This window comes from Ascaphus truei, chromosome 3, assembly GCF_040206685.1.
Source record: "Ascaphus truei isolate aAscTru1 chromosome 3, aAscTru1.hap1, whole genome shotgun sequence".
Taxonomy (NCBI): domain Eukaryota; kingdom Metazoa; phylum Chordata; class Amphibia; order Anura; family Ascaphidae; genus Ascaphus; species Ascaphus truei.
The window spans coordinates 194,809,714-194,836,735 of record NC_134485.1 but is presented as its reverse complement, the minus strand read 5'-3'; the positions used below and the strand labels follow the sequence as shown (position 1 = coordinate 194,836,735).

Here is a 27,022-nt window from a genome sequence, read left to right as displayed (position 1 = left end):
AGATTTGGAGACTAGTTTTGCCTGTAATTCTGAGTTGCCCGTTCTGCTTGCATTTTATCTTCAGCTAATTCCTCGGATTCTCTTGATACCCGAGAACCCTTTTCTGTTCAGATCTATAAAGTACGCACCCTGACTGCTAAAGCTACATTGCCTCCCTGTGCTGCGCCTCAGCTGAAAACAAGATAGTGCCCTAATCTGACAATTGGTAGTCCAGGATTTAAACTGGATCACATAATTGGCAGCACTCCATATTAGGCTTTTCTTGGTTCAGTCCTAGTTTCTAAATGTACAGACCTAAATTTTGTGGGCTTTCTAGTTTTGTTCTTTGAATCTAGAAAAGCAGGACTTCAATGCCTTAAATTCTGAAAAAAGAAGAGGTGCTGAAATTCTGAATGCTCGATGCGTCGATCACTATGGAGCACTTCTGAATTTGGGACAGAAAATCTGTTCCGTTCCAACTTGCGAAGTGCACAAGCTCAATAACAGGTTGGGGTTGTTCTTCTCATCCAAGTCATTCTGGAGTTTGCTACTCTGTACTCTTCTCGCCTTCATGCTTGGGTTAAAGGCGGCATGTGTAAATAAAATAAAAAAACACCCCCGCTTCCTCATTCCTTGAACTTGTTAGGTCACCTGTCCCTGGAAGTAGTGTGGTGTATTTCTTTTTTTTTTCTCTTTCAGTAGTTTGCTTTCTTGTAAAGATTCACTGATCTTAAAGCAACGCTCTTAGTTATTTGTATTGGCAAAAATTGTATGTACCATTTTCCGCCAGGATCCAAGCACACCAGCTACTTATATTTATCTGTTTTGACTAATGATCGCGCCATCATTTTTCAAATAAGAGAGCCAGGCTACCAATTTACTTAGAGCGTTGAAAGCAGGCAGCTTATCTTGTGTTGAAGTGTCTGTCCGTGTTCAGTATATCCAGGGTGCGTTTCATGTTTCAACAGGACAAAGAAACCCCCCCATGCATATCCAACACAACACAAATTATTTATACTTTTTTTCTTCTCATAAGAATGGGTAATTTTGTTCAATTTTGCCTGCAACCACATCCAAGTAATCCGTTTCAGCAGGTTCCTACACTATCAAATGTATACTGTCTGAAAACGTCTACCTTTATCTCATCCTCTATCTCAAGGATGTCTTCTTTCTACCCCCTTTGTATCTAGAGCCCTCTCCCGCCTTAAACATTTCTCACTGACTGCCCCACACCTCTGGAATGCCCTTCCCCTCAATACCCGACTAGCACCCTCTCTATCCACCTTTAAGACCCACATAAATAGCACTGGATAATCTTGGACACGATACATAAAGCTTGGCTCCCTGCAGATGCACTTACCAGAATGCCCTCCTACTGTCTCTGTATGTTCTCCCTACCTACCAATTAGATTGTAAGCTCCTCAATGTTACTTTTGTCTGAAGCATTTATTCCCATGACCTTTTATTTATATTATCTGTTATTTATATGATTACCACGTGTATTACTACTGTGAAGCGCTATGTACATTTATGGCGCTATATAAATAAAGACATACCGTGACGTGGTTGCAGACTTCTCATCTTTTGGCTAAAAGTTTGCACCAAGTGACCTATTCTTACAAGAAACTCCCCCCCCCCCCCAACGCCCCATAAATGCATAAATGAACTGAATAATTTGTCACATTTGATGTGCATTTAGGGCTTCTTTGCTTACGTGGTATATTTAAGGTTAGTTTCCCAGTAGCACACGTTGGCACGGTTTAAAAATATAAAATATTGTGGTTTTGGGTTTTGCGCTTGCCAAGATGGTGTGTTATTCCTGTTTCAACCATACCCAATTCATAGTGCAAGGCTAAAGAACATGGCTTGCTTAGATGTGTAAGATACACTATTCCATAAACTGCATACACAGTTTACATTTATCTGCAGATCATATAACATCACTGTTCATCTAAGCTTATGCATGGAGTAATAATTAGAGATGTACAAGCCTTCTGCTCAATCATGGGTGATTTGATGGTTTTTTGCTTTGAGAAAAATGTCAAAGTTCGCAATCAGTCAATAAGTAAAATGGGAAGGAGCCCATTGCCTTACTTACCTCCCAAAACATTCATTTATACAACATGAGGAGAGACACCTGGGAAATAAAATAAATTAAATATGCCCACAGGCCAATCTCCCAGTTATCACATGTGTATTCAGTTCTCTCTACACTAGTGTTTTCAAAGGGAATGTAAGTCAATGGGTACTCTGCTACATACAGTAGGACTGACACTTTCCTCTCAATTCTTCCCTGGCTAAATTCGACAATTTAGTCCTAAAATATCTACATTTTATCAAAATTGTCAATTTTCGCTTTGACAAATGTTTGCACATTTTTTTTTTCAAAAGCTCCAGCAAAACATAGGTAAACCAAATTTGGGCGAGTTCTTACATCTCTAGTAATAAAGATTTGTTTTACCCAGAACCTGGACTCGCTTAAAAACAGAGGCTGTGCCCCTTAATAGAAGGAGAAAGCTTAGGTTACATGGAGATCAAACCTTGGTACCCAGTTATCTTCAGGACTGTAAGAGAATAGCCTCATGGTTTCTGTTACCAAAGTCATAGGGCTATAGCAATAACCCAATTCTTATTCTGTACCTCTAGCGGTCACACCTGATTACCATTCTGCCTATTTCTGGAAAGAAATTTACCAGATTATTTTCCTCCCCCCTCTATACAGGCATACCCCGGTTTAAGGACACTCACTTTAAGTACACTTGCGAGTAAGGACATATTGCCCAGTAGGCAAACGACAGCTCACGCATGCGCCTGTCAGCACGTACTGAACAGCAATACCGGCTCCCTACCTGTACCGAAGCTGTGCGCAAGCGAGGAGACTATAGAGCCTGTTACACATGTTTTATTTACATCAGTTATGCACGTATATGACGATTGCAGTACAGTACATGCATCGATAAGTGGGAAAAAGGAAGTGCTTCACTTTAAGTACATGTTCGCTTTACATACATCCTCTGGACCCATTGCGTATGCTAATGCGAGGTATGCCTGTACGCAGTTGGATTCCATATTTACTGGATTCTCTCTGGAGTCCAAGAACTAACACGGACCAGAATTTCCCCTTCTAAACTCAGAGTCACAATCGGGGTCACCGATTCTCTCCATACTCACGAATGCAAAGAGACCTGATTCTGTACCTGCAGATAATCTTGAACACCAACTGCTTCTCTCATTCATGACACCCCTACCAAATTCTAACTGAATAGTGTGTGAATTAGAAAAGATTAATAAAGCACATGAAAAAGGCAAGTATCATAACAACAAAATTACTTTATTATATATATTTATTAAAAAAAAAAGCAGAACTTTTCAGAAGATGTAAAAAAAAAAAAAAAAACACCTGAAGCTTGTTTAATAATCTATTATTCCAAAGATTAATTAATAATCAGGCACAGAAGGCCAAGTCCGTACACACAGGCACAGTGCCCACGAGTCCAGTTCACATTTTTAGCCCTTCTAATAATGAGTCCATCACAGATAGCAGCTGAGAGCATTGGATAATCAGCTAGAAGCCACACACCTTATGCTGGGATTCTTGTGCTTGTTGGTGCAGTTGGCGCATAGAGATGACATGCTCATGCCTTTTAGTTGCTCATCACTGTACGTTGCCTGTGCTAGCCTTTGAAATGGGAAAGACACCGAGCACGGGTGCCACATTAACAGTATCACTATTGCAGCAAAGCATTGCGGACGTACCACGTGATGGATCTACTGTACTTGCCCCTTCTGTTCTCATGGGAATAGCCCATCACAACATGAAAGTCGTCATTAAAGACACTGGCGACTGTGTTGGATGGCATCCCCTTGGTCAACTATCACTTCCTGAGATTGACCATGAGCACAACAGTTGTTAATAGTAGTCTATCATTGATATTTTCTCTCTCTTACAAAAATATAAGGTGATGCATAATGGGGGGGGGGAAATAGATGGACTTAACCCTTTCACACAAGTAGTTTTTAAAGCAAAATCTGGGTCTTTATGGGCCATGGTAGGAAAACAGCACTGCGTTGGGTTATATGTTGGTAAAGGAACTCTTGAAGACGTTCTCCACAGCCACAATGCAGTGCTAGAAAGGTTAAAGGTCACCCCGTTACTTTATTAGTGCAGGTTCAACTTGATCTCCAATATTCCAAGTAGATTGGGACAAAGTACAGCAGTGATATCACCCAACGTTAATTTATTGCTTTGTGATGTCACTTGTGTTTTTAGAAAATCTTGTCCTATATTTACATTCTCCTAACCCTAGTGTTATAGATGTAATTTTACTTAAAGCGGCGGAGGCACATACCAAGGTACACTGGCAATTAATGTAACGTATTGGCACTTAACAGTTTGTCTGCTAGTTCTCACCTTCATTTCATGACTTACAATGTTCTTCATTTAAAGAGGTCTTGAAGTCTAAACCTGGAAGCTGTGCTCTGCAAATGACACCATGGCAAGTTTGGTACGGCCGTCTTTTAACACGACCTGTTAATCACTTCGCATTGCAAGGTGCTATGGGTCCCAGATGATAAAGTCATAGAAAAAGCATGTCATTTAAAAAAATTACACAATTGTACAGGACACCAAGTCCAAGCTTTCATTGAAACAGTGCCTCTTCCACTCATTGGGGATATACATGCAAGGACAGTTTTTCTCTGCTTTGGTCAGCGTTTTCCTTATCTTTTTGTATTGTAGATCAACCTAATAGCTCTGCCACATTCATATCAGAAACTCCCCCTATATCCCTTCCTTCCTAAAAAGAGGGTGCGGCGATACAAGCTTTTGCTATTGAAGCAATAGCAACGCAACGCATTTTTGCCCCCTCTAATCAGAAAGTATGCTAAAATAAGAAAAAGTAGAGATTAAACTCACATCTTTGCCTACTGTGCGCATTTAAATATCTTGCTTCTCTGTACCACTGCGGGCTCTTCCAGCAGCGTAATGGTTAAGGCAATAGTGAAAGGCACTGATGGGTTAGATTTTAAAAAGTGCATAAAAATATGAGATGCGTTTAAAGGTAATTTCCCCTTTGAAGTGAAAATTGTTAGCTTGTCAGAATATGACATTGTGAGCTGCCATCAGTTTGGTCCATAAGTACCACATGACCAGATTTAGAACTTGTACCACAAGTGTGCGCACATCACAGTTACTCACACACTTCTTAGTGGAGAGAAGCCACTGTTCAATATAAAGATGCTTCTCCATGCCAGTGATGTCTCTGAGCTCTTCATTTAACCGGTGCTCTAGAGGTTTGACACAGAGAGGTCGCTTCACAGCATATTGAACAAAGCCCTGAGAGGAAAAGATATGCTAAAAAGGAAGCGCAAGAGATGTTTCCAGAGGGATTCTATGGTCATAGCATAGAATATTGAATGAATTAAAGCAATAACACATCCCGTCACCCCCCCCCCCCCCCATCTGCGCCTCAGCATTCAAGTACTCTCAGGCCAAGTAAACAGAGCTCAGAGGCGACTCCGCAGTGGAGGGGGACAACAGAGCACCTATGTGCTAGACTCTGACTGTGACTGTCTGTCCCACGCAGGGGTGGTGGCTCTGGGTGGAGAGAAGGGGGGGTCAGGATCGGAAGACGTGCACGGCCCGCACCACGTATTGCCGGCAGATAGGGCACTCGCTCATGCGTTTGCCACACTTGGTGCAAGTCACCATGTGGCCACACTCCAGCAGTACACAGTCGATGGGGGAGTCCATGCAGACCTTGCACAGGTTCTCCTCGCCTGCCCCGCCTGTAGGAAGACAGGGAGTCGTGATAAAGATGTGGCCTGCACTATTGGCTGCACTGCATATACAAATACCTCAAAGACATTATTAAGGAAAGGGACAAAAGAGAAAAAGACCAAAAGAAGCATTGGGGTGCCAGACTGAGCTGAAGTTTGAGCAAGTATTATACAAAAAGAGAGTAGTATATGTGCATTGAAAAGCCTTCTAGGAAAAGTGTCAAATAACGAAAGAATCCTGGAAAGTGCACCGTTAACTGGTGGTCGAGGACCATGGAGCAAGTTGGGAATTTGGGCAGCGTTCGATGCGGTCAGTTTCTGATTGTTATGATATGGCGTTAAATCTTGTGTAAGAGAATGGTAAATGTGGGAAAATCTGCCAGTGTTTAATAGAAGTTGTGATGTTTATCTTGCTAAAAACATGTATGAGTTACAGTACTGGATCTGTTCAAACTGGTGCATAGTCCTTCAACCTCAAGCCTATTTCCAGCCTCACTTTGAATCACAAAGTGTCCGCAAAGTACAACATTTCTTTGGCGCGTCTACAAAGGGGATTTTTATATGGGATTTATTTTAAACCGTTAAGTGCAGAGTTGCAAATTAATAGTACGTTTACACTCCATATATCCTCATACGATACACTGAATCACTGGACAAAGCTTTCACTTGTGGGGCTGACTGTACAGAGCACATTTACAGACACGGCCAGGCTTATATTCGAACAACTTTAAGTACAAAAGGGAGTGGGGTCTTGGACGAGGGCGCATATTGCTCGGACGCACTTGGACCTGCGCCAGGTTGTCTATTCTCCCCCCAGTGATTAACCAAGACCAGGGAAAGTGCTCTCTCCAAACCTTCTTTTCACTGGGCACACCATATTTTCAGGCATAACTAGCGAATATCCCATTGGTAAACGAGCATTCAAAAGTTTCAATTTCACTGGTTATCCCCAATATAAAATTGCTGTGTGTGTAGTTTCTGATGGTAAATTTCAGAAGCACCATTGTTGCTGTTCCTAATTCTTACTCCACTCCCAGTTGTCTGGCAAGCTGCGTGTAAAATAGTCTATTCACCTTGCTCCTCCATCTCCTTTGGATACCAATACTTTAATCTTCTGCAGTAACATGCTCCTGATAATGTACTGTATGACCTATAAATCAGCCCCTTTACAAGTTCAGTGCCTCAGTCTCGTCCTTGAATTATTTATTTATTTTTTATAAAATGTTTTACCAGGAAGTAATACATTGAGAGTTACCGCTCGTTTTCAAGTATGTCCTGGGCATAGAGGTAGGCTGCGCTTATTGTGCCGGCGACGTCAGGCTGCGGTTGTTGGAAAAATCTTAATTGAGATTACTTCTAGCGATCGCGACCAAGCCGCCGCTCAGTGCTTACTATAAGCGTATGTGACGGCGGCAATGCATTTGTTTTGACGCGATATCGCGTTGCTGTCGTCGTCGTCACTATGAGCGCAGCCTTATGATAACAAATAAAACATGGTTACAAATACATAGTTACGTTAGTAAAAATTATATAAAAGACATTGCATGCACAGTTAAAGATAATATATATTATAGGCGTATATATAGGCGAATTACAAGGGATAGCAATGCAAAGGACTTTAATGCCCCAGTCTAAACCTTCTCCAGTAAAAGCTATGCGGAGACAGCTCAATAGGTGAAAGTGACGTAATCCATTAAGCTGGTCTGATTTCTTACCTTGGTCATCTTCAGCATTGAAAACTGCAAAAACAGATAAAAGGAATACATGAATATACGCGCACAGAGATTAGCGTATAGACATCAAGGTGCACGGCACAAATGAATAAGATACGCAAGTTTTACGAAAATTATTTTGACTTCAAAGCAATGTCATTCTTTGAAGTCTGAGGCTGGGAATGAGTGAGACGCCCTGCTAATAACCAAGATTTCACAGTCCTGCAAGTACAACTGTGATAAGTATCACTGACCATATTGTACTGTACATGCCGAACTGCATTAAAGGTCTGTGACATGTTATTATAATATGCTGTGCTAGCATCATCATTTAATCATTTGGATAAGTCAGTGCTATATTATGCAAGCAACACGATTAATTCATGTGGACGTTGATAAAATTATGTTTTCCAAGCATGATCATTAAATTGTACATAAATTAGAGCATATTATAATAGCATACCGCTGACATCCCAAGGTCACATCTATATTCAAAACTACAAATATATGAAAGCACTCATTAGCTAGGATTCATATTGTACATGCAAGTGCTTTGTCATTCTTTTTTGTGCCTAATAAGCTTACTTTATTAATGATGCATCACTGCTCCTACCTGCTTATTGAACACACAATTATTACAGTGCTCAATACAGCACTGCTGCCGATACATCTGTGCTAAATGCAAATATCATTTTATTACCATACCTGGTGATGCACGGATACAGATTCTCTTGTACTAAATAGATGCACAATATAGTTACATTATTTTGTACTGCACCGCTACCCTCATATTAAATATACATCCACTATCCTTACAGCACTTAGCGATTACCTTGTGCCAACTACATGCACAAAGTAGTTAATGTACTTAGTCCTGCACTACTGGCTGCTGACACCTCAGGTAATAAATACATGCACAATGTAAAGAACGCCCATTGTGCTGCATTCCTGCTTTTACCCATTTGCTGAAGGTCCTTCTGTCCATTGTACAATCGGGTAACGCGTTCCATCAGCTCCCACTTCTCACAGCAGCCCTTATAGTTGACGAAGTTCCGGGCCAATATCTCCTTCAGCTGCCGTACAGAGAGAGCGTCAATGTCATCCAAGCTGCCAATGTCCGAGAGGGAGGCCCTCCGCCCAGGCTCTAGAACTTCCTCCGAGTCTGTGGACTACGGGAGAGAAGCAGGTCATCACCTCACTCTGTCTTACTCCATTATGCAGAGAATGTGAAACATTTTACTCAATCGTATAAGCAAATTAATATACTCTATGATTTAGAGGAGTATCTCCATACACTCCGACTCCCTAAAGTTCCTTCGATAAAACTTACAAACTATTACCAGGTCTATCAAGTGGATTTTGTGTATTGCCACTCTAGAATAGATTGGTCAAGCTGAGCAGATTTGCCATACTTCATCACCGGTTCTTTTCAAATGTCATGGGTAATGGATATGATCAATAATATTCTGTTGTAGAATGAAAGCACCCGAGAGTTATCTTTGTTCGGGAGATATTTCATCCAAAACATGTCCTACAAAATGTACCACCCTGGCCACCGGTTCATGAGCCAATCAGTGACCAGTTTGTGGATCAAACAGACGGGCAAGTAGTGGGAAAAGTGAATCTCTGCCCTCTTTTTGCCTAAATGTGCGCATTTAAATCTCTTGCTTCTCTGCAAGCTCTTCAGCAGCGTAATGGTTAAGGTAATAGTGAAAGGCACGTGTGGACAAGATTTTAAGAAGTGCATAAAAATATGAGATGGGTTTAAAGGTAATTTCTCCTTTGAAGGGCATATGATTTGCTTGTCAGAACTGGTAATCAGTAAATTTCTGTATGCAGTAGACAGGAGACATGAGATGGGGTGGAGTGGTGGGAATGTTATATGTGCCTTTAGCTCTTTGGGTGCCCAAGACAGTCACTATGTCATGGGGTCAGGCACACCAGGGGCCCAATGCCATAGTGACTATGTCATGCTCAAGAAACGGGTTATTTTCAAAGTTAGATCATGTCCTTTATTCCCGTAGAGCGCAGGTCGTTAACTGCAGTGAACAGACATTGAATAGGACGCTGGAAGAGATGTGTGCAGAGGTACATTAATGGAGACTGGGTGTTTGTTGAGGGCCAGCCTTTTGGTCGGTTCCTGGGTTTGCAGCCCACTGGAAGAAAGGTCTGTCCCCCTGTGTCTTGCAATCAGCGCACAGTCATCTTCTGGGCCTGTTTCAGCAGGAGTTTTAAACCTGTCTGATTACCAGGTGGGGTCTGGTTAATTGCCTGTCTGCAATTAACCAGCTCCCTGCTGGATTTAGAGGCAGTTTCTTAAACAGGGATAAGTCCCTGTTACAGACGCCTCCTCTTCAGTTTCCGGGTTAAGGGCCGCCGTGGTCACATGACCACACTGCCTGGAGGAATCATGGGCCCTCTTGTGCTCAACGGGTTAAAGAGGTAGTTCCACTTTGCTCACAAAAAAAAAACAAAAAACGTTTTCTAAACAAATTAATTTCATTAGCTTTCTTAAAAATTTAATAATGCTTACTACAAACATCTGGCTCTTTTGGTTGCCCTGGTAATTAATATAACGGGGACTATCGAGGTTTGGGAACACATATCAAATCAAAATGTTCTCAACCTTTAGACTGTTTCTCCTTGATACAGGAGCACCCAGTGAGTTGGGTCATGTCTGTTCGAGGTCCTCCTCAATACACAGTGACATAACATAATTGGTAGCAACTTATATTTACAGGTCCAAAGGTAACCCCGTCAAGACATCCATGGCATTGGTTCATGGTCGATGTAAAGAGAACCAGTTTGCAAATACAGAGAGTGAGCACCAGAGATAGAGGGCAGTAAGGCAGACCCTCCATAGTTTGGTCTTAGAAAATATGTACATTTTAATTCCCCTGCCAATGCGGCATATAGGGGCTCCCAAGCAAGTAGGTTGCCTTTTATTAAAACCCTCAAATAATGAGCAAGTTACTGTAAGCAAAGATTCATTTACCAACTAGACATTTGTATTTTCTTTTCTTGTTGAGACCCAGTGGTGGGTATGCAGTCCACTCATTCTCAATTGCAAACCGAGATAACCCCTACATTTTGATTTACAGAGTTCCATTTTAACACGTGGGTAGGTTAAACACTGAAAGAAACCTTCCTTAAATACAATTCAAAAACCATTACTACACTGATCAATAATTTTAGAAATTCATGGTCGGGCACCTTGCCACCATATTCCTAAGTCACTTCAACCACTATGTACAGATGATGTTACATTTCTTCTAGCCTGCTGATAAAAGGCGTTTATGCCTTATTTTTCTATGTGCTCTAATTAGCAGAAGGTTCTGAGTTTCAAATAATAGGAGCAAGAGGGAGAAGGGGGATACAGAGAGCCCTCTCTTGATATACACAAGCAGAAATAGGAACAATGTGTGCAACGGGTAGTACCTGTTACATTGGGCCAGTTGGAGGATATGATAAGGTGGCAAACACAATGAAAGGTTAATCACGAAGCAATGTGTCCATGGAGACAAGTGACTACTCACGTGAGTCTCTTCCTCAACATGGTCTTCCATCTGCACGTCTGCTCTATTCTCAGGATCAGAAGGTGCATTTCTGTCCGTCTACAAAGAGAAGTAGAAGGAGTTGTCACGATGAAGCCATGTAAGAGTTAAAGCTCATGTGCAGTATGGCAAGCAAGAGGTTAACCTGATTTCTAAATTCACTTTTTGTTAAAGGCTTTAACACACGCGCACATGGGTAAGCATGTACGTGACATGAGTGAACAGTTGTCAACATGTACAGTATTTATGAAGTAGCCAATACAGTTGCTAGACTGATACTCCCTTAATCTTGCATTTTTACAGAGTGTAGGTGCTTTTGTGAAATTTATGGCAATTTCGTTCCTCAAGTGTACTTAATTATTTATCCAGAAAAGCGAGATGGATGTGAATCTCATGCATTTGTGTTGGTAACACATTTTATTGGAGGTGTTGTGTTTCGAGCAGATACCTGTACCAAAGCGCTTCTGGTTTCATATATGTTAATGTTTTGTCTACCTAAACGCAAACGCATTATATAATATCAGTGTCCCCTACATTAAATAGTTAACTTATTTATGCAAGCTTTTAATATGTCCTGTTTCAATTTTTAGAAATTATCCCAGTACCTTTGGTTATGTGTATTATTTTCAAGAATAATTATTGTGGGAAATGCCATTAAAAGTGCTAGCACTGTGATTTACAGGAGCCCACTGCAGCCACTTTAAATGTATGAAGAAGACACAGTGTGGAAGAAGAGCACATTGATATTATAAAAGAACATTTCCGAGAATGCCACATCAACCATTAGATGACATGAAGATACAAGCAAGATAAGGATCAGTGAGGGCATGATGCAGGGAGACATCGTGTCACCAAAGCTTTTCACAGCAACACGAACTGGATGGGGAAGAAAAAGGAACCATATAGTGGCTGGCAAATATATACCAACCCAGGTGTCACGCACCCTATGCAACTTCATAAGTGTTATAGATCATGTACACACACACACACACACACACACACACACACACACACACACACACACACACACACACACACACACACACACACACAATGAAAGGGAGTGTAACTGGGCGTTCTAAAATGGGATAGGAGTGTAATAAATGTGATTATTGCGTGCTTAATAAGAGATAGTGAAAGGGAATTAAACGAATATTTACACACAGTGATAATAGTGCAAAAAAAAACACAATAGCACAGAATAAATCACCAATTAAGTGAAAAAGGTGTAAATAATGTAAAGTAGCTCATAAACCAATTATAGGATAATTGATAAGATGGTCTAAAGATATAAATATAGAGAAGGGGTTGATGGCACTTAGATTCCAGAAGCGAAACGCGGAGAATAGTTTGCGACCTGTCATTTGGAGACCAGAACATTGGAGTTACCCTGTCAAGCTTCTTCCGCCCACACAGACGACATCACCGGAAGTGACGTGAGGGACGCGTGCAACCAGGAAGAAGCAGAGGCAGGACTGAGACAGGCTGTGCGACCACGGAATCGCCACTATTGATAGATATGCGCCTTGCCTTTGTGCAGAATGTGAGTGCACATTTGCTATATGTTATTGTTATTTCCACGTTATATGCATAGACATACTTCACCAGTGTGAGTTTTTTTTCTTTTTGAAGAACATTGGTGAGATTGACCTCCTTTTTCTGGCTGCCCACGATGCTGTAGTACACCTTGCGCCAGTCAGAGAGAGACTGAGTCTCTGACATGCCATCCATTTAGAGGGAATTTGGGAGTGTAACACTTACCCTGTTTATAACCCTTCATAATGCACTCATATTGGCTCCACTATTGTGCATATTTTCCTTCTTGTTTTATACGTGCTTTCCACGTGAACATCTGCGCTCCCCTTTCTTCGGAAGAAACACAAACATACCAGGTACATGCACCAAGGGCACACAGACAGATCCATGCATCACACACACACACACACACACACACACACACACACACACACACACACACACACACACACACACACACACACACACACACACACACACACACACACACACACATTAAGGCTTTGAGGGACCCAGGGCACTTAAAACAGGGAGCCCAAGTTTCCACCGGAGCGCCCCTCTCTTTCACACCCCCTCGCTCTCTCAACCTCAACTATTGATAAGTTTGATACTCTACCCGGCAAAAATAGAGCCTAGTTGGCCCTCACTGCACCGTACTGTACATAGTTTCTCTTGCAATACTTGCGGTTAATAAATGTGGTAAGATCCATCAGAACTCCTCATCCTCCCAAATAAAGCCAGTTCCCATTACTCACTTCTGTACCACCGTATGACTACTGTCTATTGTATACCCCCATGTGTTTCATTCAAGCGGTTTCTACTACACCCATGCAGGCTTCTAGCAGTCTGTTTAAAGCTGTCCTGCTCTTTCATAGTTGAAGCGAACAATCTCTTTTTGTAAACTGTACTCTCAGAATGGTTTCCATATCTCTCTTTCTTTATGACATTTATCTAAAAGCTCTTCTCCAGATATTTTTGATGCTTAGATATTATACAATCCTGTTTTTTTTTTTTTAAAGCTGTTGAGTATATAAAGGTCCAAAATATGCAACTATGATAAAATATCTTTTGTCTAAATTTAGCATAGGTTGAACTTGGACAGAAGTCTTTTTTCAACCTCATCTACTATGTAACTATGTAACTACAGAACCGACTCACCGTTGGGACATCTTGGAATATTTGTGTAGTGGGAGAACTAATGCCCAACCTCAGGCTGGGGGTGGTTTGCTCTTCAGTTATGGGGGGCACTGTAGTTCCGTCTGCCTGGACTGCTGGGGGCTTTTGAGTCAGCACAAGCTGCACCAGGTCTTCCTTTTCTCGACACAGGTCGGTGGGAATGTCCCTCATAGAAAGGAAATCCCGCAGTTCTTTCACTTTCAGCTTCATCAACTCGTCCCGGAGGAATAACGTGGAGCGGACTCTCCGGCAGAGGAGACAAAGGGTCAGGCCATCGCTCTGTTGTGTGATACATGAACTACAGAAGTTCTTTCCACAATCCATGCAGGAGTACTGAGCAGAAAGGACGAGTGGAAAAAAAGTGAAAATCAAGCTTAGTGCTCTTCTAATGCTATACAGCAAGGGCATTACAAAGAACTGTACAAAGAAAGCACAATGTATAAATGAACAAACCAGTTACAATCCTATTTTGAATAGCACAGAGATGCAACATTTACCTCAGACTTAGAGACCTGTTTTGTTTGTGTCACTTAATGAGTTTGGGTACCATCATATAATGGTCTTGCTGTGGACTATTATGGTCATCAAGCGATTTCTTAGCTATGCCCTTAGAGGTAGTGTGCTGCTGATCTTCTCTTGCTAATTTTGGCAAGAGAAGGACAATAAGTCACACAAAGGACACCTCCAAAATATCTTAAAGTATTTCGTGCTAGAAAATCCAGCGCCAGATGTCTTAAGGGGTCGCTAATAAAAATTTTTCCCTAATAAATTTCACTGGGGAAAGAAAATATTTAGCGGCCATACTGTGGTACAGTTTGAATTTCTGTTCTCCAACAGAAGACTTGACTGTCAGTCAGTGCAGGAATCTAACTGTTTGGCACCCTGCAACAACGTTATAAGTTGGTATCCAAACTCCTTAGTGGCTCTATGCCACAAATACCTCAAAACCAACCACATATGAAACATCGAAGCATAAAAGGGAGAATCAAAAGATGTCCTGCACCTCACAAGGCCTACATTTAACTTTTTCCAAGAAAACTTAAGCTTAACTATACTACAGATCACACTCACTAGGGTTACCAGGTGGCTTCTCCAAAAATTCTGGACACAATGGTGAAAGGTGCGACACGCTCGAAACACACTTCTTGCCGCTCCATGCTGTTTCCTCCTCTCCTTGGCCCCACCCCCAGGGCTCCTGACATCCCGATTGGCTGCATTACCCAGCAGCAGCCAGTTAGGATGGAGGAAGCTGCCTATCCTCCTAGCAGTAACCCTGCTCTCATCCTGCTAGGCGGAAATCTCACGGCCCACCAAGCCGGTCAGGTCTATGTCCAGAGAGGTAATACCGGACACACATGTCCAGTATTACCACTATTTTTTACAGGATCGTGTCCAAATACAGGACAGTCCGGTTCAATACTGGACACCTGGCAACCCACCATAGTGACTGCTGGCTGCAGAACAGTTGCAGCAAAGAGAGAATGTGCAATCTGGGCAAAATCACAATGCACAGAGAGAATCTTGATTGGTGGAGTGACATCATAATCACAGTGACACGGAAGGCAATGCATGGTTGACTTGGCAACCTCGGTCAGCAGATCACCAACCAAACAAATAGATTGTTCTGTGAAGAACTCTGTTTACTTTGGGGTTTTGCACAGGTCATTGTTTTTAGGAAGATTTAAGCTGAAATGGACAATGGTTGCTACGTACTGTAACAAAGCCAAATTAAAGGAATGTGTTCGTGGGTGTCTACTGCTACATAATTTGCAGTGCCCTTTACTTTGTTTAGAGTTGAGGTTTCTAACCCTTCAGCTGTACAGTTCCAGAAAACTTTCATCCCATACTTACCAGAGTGGAACGCGAATATAGAATAAAGTGTGTTTTATTAAAAGTAAAAAATAAAAAGGGCCTCATGGATTATACTTTTAACCCCCTCGCTGCCAGGTGTTAATTCATACAAGCAGCAATGTTATGTCCGTTCAAGAAGCACAACTTTCAAGCTATTTCCATGTATTGCAATTGATGTGACTGATGTTGTATAAGGCCGCGCATATAGTGCCGTCGATGGCGACGGCGTTTGATTGGTTCAAGGGCCGTCACATGAGGCGACAGCCTTTGAAAAATCAAATTTTGCCGGCTACCAGTTTTCGCGACGGCGACTTTGCTCTGTCGCATTGTCGCCGTGGCGCTTACTATAAGCGCACGCGGCGGCAGCAATGCATTTGTTTTCGGGCGATGTTGCGTCGCCGGCACTAGAAGCGCGGCCTAAGCCTATTCTGTCTGTACAATTATTTTCATGTTGCACCACGCAGAGCACTGGTGGACAACAGGCCGTTCTCAGGGGCTTCACCTGCGGCTCCCCCAACCTCCGGCCCCGTTAGCAGCCGTCTCTCACTCTCCCCAGTGCAGTGGGAGTGGAGATCGTAGCTTCTTCCATCCCCTCAGCTGCTTAATAACACTGCGATCAAAGGGTTAAAACATGAACCCCGGCTCTCCAAGACTGTTCATGTCCCAAGGTTCAACAAAGTATCCGGCCGCTCCTCCTCCTCTTACTGTGCACCCCAAAACTGAAACAATCTACCAGAGACTTTCACAGCCACCACCAGTCTAAGTTCTTTCAAAACTAAAGAGGTCTCACATTTTAATCTGGTCTGTAACAGTTACATGCCTGTGTGCGTGCAATGTCTTGTATATAATGTATAACCTTGCTCACTTAATTTAACTATGTATTTGTAACCATGTATTTGTCATCATAACTCTGTGCCCAGGACATACTTGAAAACGAGAGGTAACTCTCAATGTATTACTTAAGTAATAATCCCTGAAGAACAGGGCATTACTGGCCAATAATGCCCTGGCTGGAACAGTTGAAGGCCCAAGGCAAAGCCGAGGGACTTTAACCCAGCCAGGGCATTATTGGCCAGTAATGCCCTGTTCTGAGGGGATTATTACTATTATAGGCTAAATGTAGACTTTTTTCATAAATAATAGACACTTTTGTATAGTTAAATAGATTATTTTTAAGCAGCTAAAATTCCGGGCATTATCCAATCAGTAGGCAGGAATTTCAATAATGCCCTGAATTTTGCTGCTTTAGCCTATAATTCCTAGTAAAACATTTTATAAATGAAGTTCCCAAGTAGTTACTAGTATTAAAAGTCTCGCGGGCATTCAAATTGGCCGCCAATTCTCCTAATGGTCACCCATTTCCTATTGGGCAGTCATTTAAATACCCAGGGAAGGGCACCGGTGACTAACCAATAAATATATCTGGAACCGGGGAACCACAGAAGTGAAAAGAGCACGACTCAGCTCCAGAGGATCCCCACCTCACTTCCCCCAAAAATAAATTCTAAATAAAATGGGTGGAATTCTGTAATGGTGCTATGCTTCATAAGTTTCATAGCGCCCAAATTGTTATTGCTCCCGTTCCCTGTGAGTGGTTAAATAAAACCCTGCCTAACCGCACAAACCAAAAAAGTGTTCAGCCTTTGTTGGGGCGTTTAAGTTCCTATAACCCACAAGGTAATGACAGAGGGGCACCTCTTCCTAACTCACCCTTCTGATGGGGGCCTGGAGTTGGGCACCACACGTTCTGCAGATGATCTCTGAAATGGTGGGATAGGTATTGAAGTTAGGGTTGGAACAAGCCTGTGTCCTCCCACCCTGTACGATGTCCTCATGTTGGGTATCCAGACACAGCCAGTTGCAGCAGGCAGCCCACATAGTCACACCTGGAGGAGGAAAGGAGGGAGCATGAGGAAGATGCAAGGGACAACAATGAAAAGATACACAGGGAAAGACCAGAGAAGGGGTGGCCAACTCTAGTCCTCAAGAGCTACCAACAGGTCAGGTTTTTGCTCTGCTGATTGAGCCACCTGTGCTGAAGCAGGGATATCCTGAAAACCTGACCTGTTGGTAGCTCGAGAACTGGAGTTGGCCACCCCTTCTCTAGAGCAGGGGGCGCAAACTTTTTTCCCTGCGCCCCGCTGCCGGCGCCGTGGCGACGCGTGTGGAGACAAGGTAAGTAAAAGGTTTACAGAGGCCCTGCAGCTCCCCTGGCACTTCATTTAAATGCATTCGGGAAGCGCGCGGGGCCTCTGTAAACTGCGCGCCCCCCCGCAGGCAGTCTCGCACCCCCCAGTTTGCGTACCACTGCTCTAGAGAATAGATCAAGAGACAGATTGTCAAGAAAAAGAAACGAGAGAGAGAGAGAGAGAGAGAGAGAGAGAGAGAGAGAGAGAGAGAGATATGTATAGAGAGAGATATATATATATATGTATAGAGAGAGAGAGAGAGAGAGAGAGAGAGAGAGAGAGAGAGAGATATATGTATATAGAGAGAGATATATATATATGTAGAGAGAGAGAGAGAGAGAGAGAGAGAGAGAGAGAGAGAGAGAGAGAGAGAGAGAGAGAGAGAGAGAGAGAGAGAGAGAAGAGTGAGGTCTGAGGGAGGGAGAGAGAGAGAGAGAGAGAGAGAGAGAGAGAGAGAGAGAGAGAGAGAGAAAGAGTGAGGTCTGAGGGAGGGAGAGAGAGAGAGAGAGAGAGAGAGAGAGAGAGAGAGAGAGAGAGAGAGAGAGAGAGAGAGAGAGAGAGAGAGAGAGAGAGAGAGAGAGAGAGAGAGAGAGAGAGAGAGAGAGAGACTACATATCTCAGAGACAGATTTCTCCTCCAACACACATACCATTTACACAATAAACCATTGTCAGTTCATTGCATTAAGACAAAGTAGCAAGTGTGACCTAAAACTGGGCAAACATTGGCAGCTTGAAAGTATCCTCATCAAGTAATTTAATCACCAGTCCTAATTTAACCCATTCACAGCCAAAAGTCCCTGTAACCAAATGCAAAACAATATTTGTTCAATGAGTTTTAGATGGTGTCCTTGACCTGCAAACAACAGTGACAAGTTTAAGCGAATAAAATACATTTTATTAGTTTGTTACTTTTTAAAATGTTTTATCCCATGTGCTAATAAAAACAAAAAGTATGCTCACGATCACCTCCCAAGCAGTGCAAGATCTTTGCAACGCTTTCCTGTTTGTGCTAGTTTGTTGCCAATATTCCCAGCAGTTTTAGCTGCGAACTATAACAATAATTAATGCTACATAACTAATATAAGAATACGTTGTGGCGGCTGAGTTACACAGAATGAAGGATTGATTTAAATTAAAAGGCAGCCATTTAGTGAACCCTGGGAAGCAGGATTCCCACGGGAGAACAAATCGATTGGCAGTTTAGATAATTCGTTTTCAATAAAAGGTAATCAAAGGCCGCATATATTAAAACAAAAAAATATATATTTTGTTTTTAAAAGTGCCGCTTGGATTGCCTAAGGCTGTGTCCATAGTGCGAGCAACGGTGCAAACAAAGTGCAGAAGCTCTATAGGGCTGGCCATAGTGAGCGCAAGCGAGATGAAGAGTGACCACGCGGCCAAATTTTACGCCGACAAAATTTTTTGATTTTGTTGCGCGGTAGCCTGGTCACGAGCAGTTCAGCCAATAAGAGCAAACCAGCCTTGTGACGTCACAGAAACGCCTTCGTCACCTCGGATCACAGTGCAGAGATCACTTGAGCGACAGGCGCGCGTCGCCATGCGGTCCGTTGCGTGCCTACTATAAACGCAGCCTAAAAAATGTGGGATGGGACTCCTTTATAGGCGGCAATCCAAGCTATTTATTTTTTCCCCCCAGAGGATTGAAGCATGGTGTCTTCGGCGCTTAACCTCATTAGAATTTCAGCTCCATTGCTCCCATGCTTCCAGAGACACTTGCCTCCAAAAGGGGGCGTCGGTATCCCTCTGCTCTTTGAAGCTCCGGTGTCATATGGGTCAATAGGAAGCCACACCGAGGACGTCATGGTTTCTTATTGGCCCACATGGCGGCTACCAGCACCTGCTATGGAGGGAATTATCTCCTGAAGCAGGGGTCCCGGGAGCAGAAATTAACGGGGTTCAGCTCCGCAGACCCCTTGTTTCAATGCTCTGGTAAAAAAAATAAAAAATTGCCGGCTTGAATTACCGCGTTAGAAGGAGTCCCATTCGACACTTCCTAAAAGGATTTCCATACCAACTATATAGGAGTTGAAAAGCCTAAGGCACCTAATGACTGGGATGGTGTCAGACCCAAAAGGACTGGAACCCACAACCACGGCTTTTCTAGGCCACAGCTCTAGTAGTGTGAGCTAAACCAGCTGATGGCTAGCAGTACGCCATTGTCTACCAACAGCATACCTTGAAGGGATATCTATTTTGTTGATTGTAACCTTGAAAGGACTTCTAGCCCTCAATATATATTATTACTTTGTGCTTGGAGTTACTAAGGCCAGTCGAAATGAAATAAAACACAGGTTTTCTGACACACAAGTAAAAACAAGGTGAAGCAAAGGAAATAAAGCAGATGCAGAGAGAAAGTAATATAACAAAGTGACCTGTTAACTTGAGTTAGTATTTCTAATCCTTTAAAGGATAAAAGACAGTGGGACATATTTATGAAGCAGTGTACCTGCCATAAGGCACCTTCGGTGCTTAAATACATTAAGGCCTGTTCAAATAAATGGACTGTAAGGTGTCTTCCCTCGTCAGAAGGGGTCTCATGGCAGAAGACTGCTTATTAGATATGCTTCTCTATCCCAGAAGAGGGTAAAGTTCTTTCTACAGGTATGAACACTCAATGAGAAGTGTAAAGTGACGCATATTGTGACAGTGGTGCTAGCCATTAGACAATTACTCTCACACTCCGAGAGCTGTGGTCCTAAGTAACAGCAGTTGTGTGTGTTCAACTTCTGATTCTGTTGGGTCTGACACCATTCCTCATTAGGTGCCTTTTTAAAAAAAAATAAAGTATTTCAATTTAGTATGTGTCTGGCACTCTAGCAGATGGCACAGTGAATATTTTTGTCTCTGTTCTACCGCATCCACCTTTGTGCATATCCGCCATCTAGCACAAAAATGAGTGCATATACCTGTAGTACCTCTCTTCCAGTCTTCTTTTAAAAGCAGAGCACTTACACCTCCTGGTTGACAGTATAATGTTCCTTGTGGGTCACACCTGAGAAACCAGTGAGATATGCCAATAGCTGGATTAACTACGTGTGTGAGCAGTGAGCGCGGTAGCTCAAAAGTAGGATGCGACAGTGATGCTAGCCATCCACTGAGCTGCTGCCTAGAAAAGTAGTGGCTGGAATGGTGTTCTGGTGTCAGACCCAACAGGACTAGAACTCCCAGTCCCTAGGTGCCTTAAGCTTATCAACTCTATATACAGCTCAACCCCGTTATAGCGTGATCCGCTACAACGCAGATCCACTACAACGCGGATCCGCTTATAACGCGTCTGAGCGTGGCTCCCGATTTAAAAACATTTATTTATATATTTTTAAAACATTCAATGCTTTATTGCTAACGGACACATACACACACCCATACACGATGTGGGAATTGAAAATGAATACATTTTATATAATACACATGCTAATACCAATTCCCTACCTGCTACGCCACGAGATTGGTGTGATAAAATCGACTCTTTAAATATACTTAACATCTACAGCACAGTGCATTGTACAACATTTTTTTAAATCGTCTCAAAAGCAGCAGTCCGTGCGGTTGTGTTTTTTTATTTCTTCATTTTTGGTTGTTTTCTTGCTTAATTAATGCATACAGACATGAGAGATTTGTACAGCATTTTCAATTTCCTTTTTATTTTCTTAATGTTATTCACATTAAGTAGGATTCATGTTTTTTATTTATTTATTTTACATACTGCTGATCTTTATATGTTTGTACCGGGACCGGAACTAGTGAATTGTGGGCCCCAAGGCAAGTATATGAGCTGGGCCCATCTTGGAAAGACATAAAATTTGAAAAAAAATAAACAGCTAATGTAAATATCACTTGTGAGCACAATCATGTCTCAGATAGGCCTGCAAATCTGCCTGCTCCTGTTATCCTTTGGCTGAGGATATAGTACTTGCTACGGCGACTGCGACGTATCAAGTACATGCACTCCGTCGCGGGTGCCCAAAATGGTCGCGACCGGTGACGTCACGTGGTCGCGATCGCTGGAAGTCAGAGGATTTTGATTTCAACAGCAATCTCCGCGTGAAGTCAGCAGCACGTGAATGGTTCAGCCAGAGGGCGAAACGCTCACGGCCACGCCCCCACTACGCCCCCGATCTCTGGTCTCTTGCAACAGAGTGCAGGATCCGCTGTATGACGGCGACGGATGACGTCACGTCGCCCATACTATAAAAACTCGTCGTTGGCATACAATGCTTCCACTGCAGTCAGGGATTCTGGGTAATGACAAGCGAGTCACTTTTTGCTTCTTTGCCATTTTAACATGGAACCCTATAAACTTATGCCTGCCACATTACACAGCTTTTCAGCACAGCCAGTAAACATACTCCTCACAGACAGCTGTTTTGACCTTTTGGGTCTCATCAGTGTGAAGCTGGTTACTGGCCTTGCAATGTGAGGGTGGAAGTAGCTACAACACGATATAATAAAATAAAATAAAAAGTTTAACAGAATTTGCAATACTCCCTCCTCAACATGCTCTTCCCACATACACCAAATAACCCCCCCTCCCAAAACACACAACAAATGACCCCCTCCCACACACAACAAATGACCCACCACAACACCACATTACCTCCTTCCCTCCACACACACCAAATGACCCCCAGTTCTACCAGCACGCACAAAATGACCCACCAGCAAACACAGCAAATGACCCCTGCACACATACCATGCATACAACGAAGTACCTCCCACCCCCAAAACACTAAATTAACCCCCCCCCACAATATATATATATATACACGAAATGCTTTTATTTGTGCGAGCTTTCGAGATACACTGATCTCTTCTTCCGGCGATGTTACAATGAATGAAGCAAGCAAAGGGTATACTTAAAAACAGTGTCTCTTGGAATGTTATCTGTGCTTGTCCTTCCCCCGGTGTGGATGAGATTTATGGCTAGAGGTGTTAAATGGTTCCTGAAAGTAAGTGATGTAAGAGTGTGTGTGTGTGTATCTGTGTGAATATAAATGAATATAAAGGAAGAAGAGATCAGTGTATCTCGAAAGCTCGCACAAATAAAAGCATTTAGTTAGCCACAGAACGGTATCGTCTATTTATTTTTTGATTATTGAAGCTCGGCTAACACGGTACTGATACCTCTACATGGATATAGAGATATATATATATATATATATATATATTTTAACTCCTCGCACCTAATTATACAATAAAATAGCCCCACACACATAAATGAAAAAATAACTATTTCATAGTTGACTGGCCCACTTTATGGGTTAAATTAAAATAACCCATCACACCCACCAGAGTAACAGACAGACACAAACACACAATACACAGTGTAAATGTTGCCTTATCCAGGGTTCAGAGAATAGTAGGGAGGTCTGGTGCAGAGAGGCCTCTGAGGACCAGAATGTGTAGCAGTCCTTCAATTAGATAGGCTGCCCTGCATGGGAGGGGCTGGGGTCCGGTCTACACCACCTCCCTGCTACCATTCCAAATTCCTGTAACTTGATTAGTCCAGGAGGAAATTTCCCTCCCACATCTCCTTCCCCCTGTTCTCTCTCACTGCTCCTTCTCTCGTCATGCTCCCCAGGGCCCTGAGGATTGGGACCTTGCGTGGCGACGGGGGAAGCCCACCCAGGCAGCCGGGTGTGGAAAGTGGAAGCTGGGCTTCTGTTGTAGGACTGTTGGGGCGGCTTCCTCCGGCAGGGAATAGCGACAGGACAGAGCCTGGAGAACAGGCCCTTAACCAGTTGGGCCCTGGTGCAGCTGAACCGGATGCATATATGATAGTTCCGCAACTGGCTTGTACAGAAGAGAACATTTTGGCTTTAGAATTTCGAATCGCTTTGTTACATCTTAATCAATTGAATTCTACCGTCCAGACACAGGGACCTCTCTTTACAAATGAACATACACATAGCAAAAACATTAGCCATCGGTTTAACAAAATTAAACACAGTAAAAAGGCAAGAACCAAAATTTTACAAGACTACACCAACAAGGAGGATTAAATCTCGTTACGGACTCTAGAATAGAGACCATGGTTTATCACTATCAGGGCACGACAAATGCACTCGCCCCATCTCCTGGGGCGAGTGGATTTTAGCAGCCGACGAGGCAGCGGGGCTCTGATCTCTCCTCATTTTTTATTTTTTCAATCTTCCGATTTCCAGGAAGTGGAGACACGGACTACATCCGGGACACAGCTCTATGTTCTACTGTACATGCTCACACAAATAGGATCATGGGAATTGTAGTTTTTATAGACTTCAATACAGAGTAAAAAGTGTCCCATACTGTGTACAGTAGATCAGAAACTAGACAGTAACATTTCTCAGAGACGGTGCTAGGGAAAGATACTGTAATTTATTCTGCAGGTAGATGTGTATACTCCTCTCTGTCTTTAATCTATTTCAGTAAAGCTGCTTCTGTTCCTCCCTTATGGCCAATGTTGGTATGCAGGAGGTAGCCTGGATATGACATAACCCCTGAGGCTGTAATACAGCTAAAGTACTGCACATTTATACATTCACCTGTTCTCTCAGTGTGTCTCTCACAGAGGGCTGGAGCAGGGCAGGCAGGGCTGCTGGTTGTCATTGAAATGCAGATTGTCCTGATTTTAAATCATTTAATTTATTTTCCGTTAATAACAAGCGCACCGTCTGCTCCACACACAGACCCCCCCCCCCCTGCTCCCCACACAGAGTCCCTCTTTTCTCCACACAGCGCCTCTGCTCCCCACACAGAGCCCTTGGAGGTCTGACACTGAGCAGAGTTGAGCTGCAAAGTGCTTCATCAGAAAATTGACCCTGCATTCTGCCTGCCCTCTTAAAATACATCAAATAACACCCTCTCACCATGTTTGTGGGACCTAATAAAGGGTCAATAAATGGGAAAAGTACAATAACCTATCGGGAAGAAAAGGAAATTATGATTGCTCTTTTTTTTAATGCTTCGTAATAATTAAATATGTAATTAACTATTAAAAAGCTTATTTTGTTATCAGTTCTTATTAGAAATTTATGCAATTTAAAAAAAATAAAATTGCTGGGCGAGGGGAGTGCCTTTTTTTTGTCTGGCGAGTAGCCTTTCTTATAATTTGTTGAGCTCTGATCACCATTAATGTGCAAAGTAGGCTTGACAGGCCACAACCACACATTATTCAGCATACAAGAGTTGAAACACTCTTCAACGTCTAGGTGAAAGGAGACCCCTTCTCATCTATACATTCCTCTTCCAACGTCAAGTTATGACAGTTTACGTCATTCATATGCTGGTGTTCTCATAAGGACTCAGCCAAGAAGGGATTTAGTCAGCCTATCAGAACAGTTCTCTCACACAGTGTGCAATGAAACACTTCCTTGGCACTAAATAAAGCAACACATCCAAATATCTGGTAGATGGTCTTCCTCTTTTTAGGGATCACTAGCTGAGAGACCCGGCGTTGCCCGGGATGTAAATGCGTAATAGGTAGTATTATTTATAAATTGTGGAACAATAGGTGACTGTTTGTTGTACAGGTTGGATAATAATATTGAAAAGAAAGATGGAAGAAAATGTAATACGATGTTGTATAAAAATGGTTTATTGTAACCACACCACAGTACAATGTATATTTTGGTGCTATAAGTGATGTAAAAATGTGAGGCGTGTGTCCTGCTTGGGTGTGAGGCGGCGGGTGGCGCGTGGGTTGTGAGTGCTGTCTGTGAGTGTGGGTCCTGCTAGGGTGTGAGGCGGCAGGTGGCGCGTGGGTTGTGAGTGCTGTCTGTGAGTGTGGGTCCTGCTAGGGTGTGAGGCGGCGGGTGGCGCGTGGGTTGTGAGTGCTGTCTGTGAGTGGGGGTCCTGTTAGGGTGTGAGGCGGCGGGTGGCGCGTTGGTTGTGAGTGCTGTCTGTGAGTGGGGGTCCTGCTAGGGTGTGAGGCGGCGGGTGGCGCGTGGGTTGTGAGTGCTGTCTGCGAGTGGGTGTCCTGCTAGGGTGTGAGGCGGCGGGTGGTGCGTCTGTTGTGAGTGCTGTCTGTGAGTGTGGGTCCTGCTAGGGTGTGAGGCGGCGGGTGGCGCGTGGGTTGTGAGTGCTGTCTGTGAGTGGGGGTCCTGCTAGGGTGTGAGGCGGCGGGTGGCGCGTGGGTTGTGAGTGCTGTCTGTGAGTGGGGGTCCTGCTAGGGTGTGAGGTGGTGGGTCAGTGATGTCGGTGCGTAGGGGCGGGAGGCAGCAGGTGTGTTTGGCGGCAGGTATGTGTTGAGTGTGGCGGGTGTCTGTTGAGTGCGTGCAGCGGCTGTGAGGCGGTGGGTGAAAGGCAGAGGCGGCCGGAGTAAGGGCGGGTGAAAGGCAGAGGCGGGGGTGGGGAGGCGGTAAGGCGGGCAGGAAGGCGAAGGGCGGCGGGAAGGGGAGGAGGGGGTGGTGGAGGTGGGCAAGGGGTGGAGGAGGGGGGCAAGGGGTGGAGGAGGGGGGAAGGGTTAGAGGGGGGGGAAGGGTTAGAGGAAGGGGTGGAAGTGTGGGACGGGGTGGGAGGGGAAAGGGGTGGAGGGGAAAAAGGGATGGAGGGGAGGGGGGGGAGGGGAGCGGAATGGGAAAGGGGAGCGGAGGGTGGAAAGGGGAGCGGAGGGGGGGGGAAGGGGAGCGGAGGGGGGGGGAAGGGGAGCGGAGGGGGGGGGAAGGGGAGCGGGGGGGGGAAAGGGGAGAAGTGGTGGGAAGGGGGAGGAGGGGGGAGGTGGTGGGAAGGGGGAGAAGGGGGGAGGTGGTAGGAAGGGGGAGGAGGGGGAAGGTGGTGGGAAGGGGGAGGAGGGGGGATGTGCTGGGAAGGGGGAGGTGGTGGGAAGGGGGAGGAGGGGGGAGGTGGTGGGAAGGGGGAGGAGGGGGGAGGTGGTGGGAAGGGGGAGGAGGGGGGAGGTGGTGGGAAGGGGGGGGAGTTGGTGGGAAGGGGGAGGAGGGGTGAGGTGGTGGGAAGGGGGAGGAGGGGGGAGGTGGTGGGAAGGGGGAGGGGGGAGGTGGGAGGTGGTGGGAAGGGGGGGGAGGGGGGAGGTGGTGGGAAGGGGGGGGAGGTGGTGGGAAGGGGAAGGAGGGGTGAGGTGGTGGGAAGGGGGAGGCGGTGGGAAGGGGGAGGCGGTGGGAAGGGGGGTGGGAGGCGGTGGGAAGGGGGGAAGGCAGTGGGAAGGGGGGGGGAGGCGGTGGGAGGAGGGGAGGAGGCGGTGGGAGGGGGGGGGAGGCGGTGGGAAGGGGGGGGAGGCGGTGGGAAGGGAG

At 44.2% G+C, this 27,022-nt stretch overlaps 1 protein-coding gene across 1 annotated transcript in view; it reads right to left on the bottom strand.

The window, feature by feature from the left end:
* Positions 1-3,289: 3,289 nt before the first annotated feature.
* Positions 3,290-27,022, bottom strand: part of RFFL (ring finger and FYVE like domain containing E3 ubiquitin protein ligase) — a 52,173-nt gene continuing 28,440 nt past the window's right edge. The window contains exons 2-7 of the mRNA XM_075589902.1: positions 17,297-17,472; positions 13,718-14,068; positions 11,006-11,083; positions 8,428-8,638; positions 7,473-7,496; positions 3,290-5,766 (exon numbers count right to left, since the gene is read on the bottom strand). Of these exons, the coding sequence (XP_075446017.1) occupies positions 5,597-5,766; positions 7,473-7,496; positions 8,428-8,638; positions 11,006-11,083; positions 13,718-14,068; positions 17,297-17,464 (1,002 nt within the window). The 5' untranslated portion in view covers positions 17,465-17,472 and the 3' untranslated portion in view covers positions 3,290-5,596. The remainder of the gene's footprint in view (positions 5,767-7,472; positions 7,497-8,427; positions 8,639-11,005; positions 11,084-13,717; positions 14,069-17,296; positions 17,473-27,022) is intronic.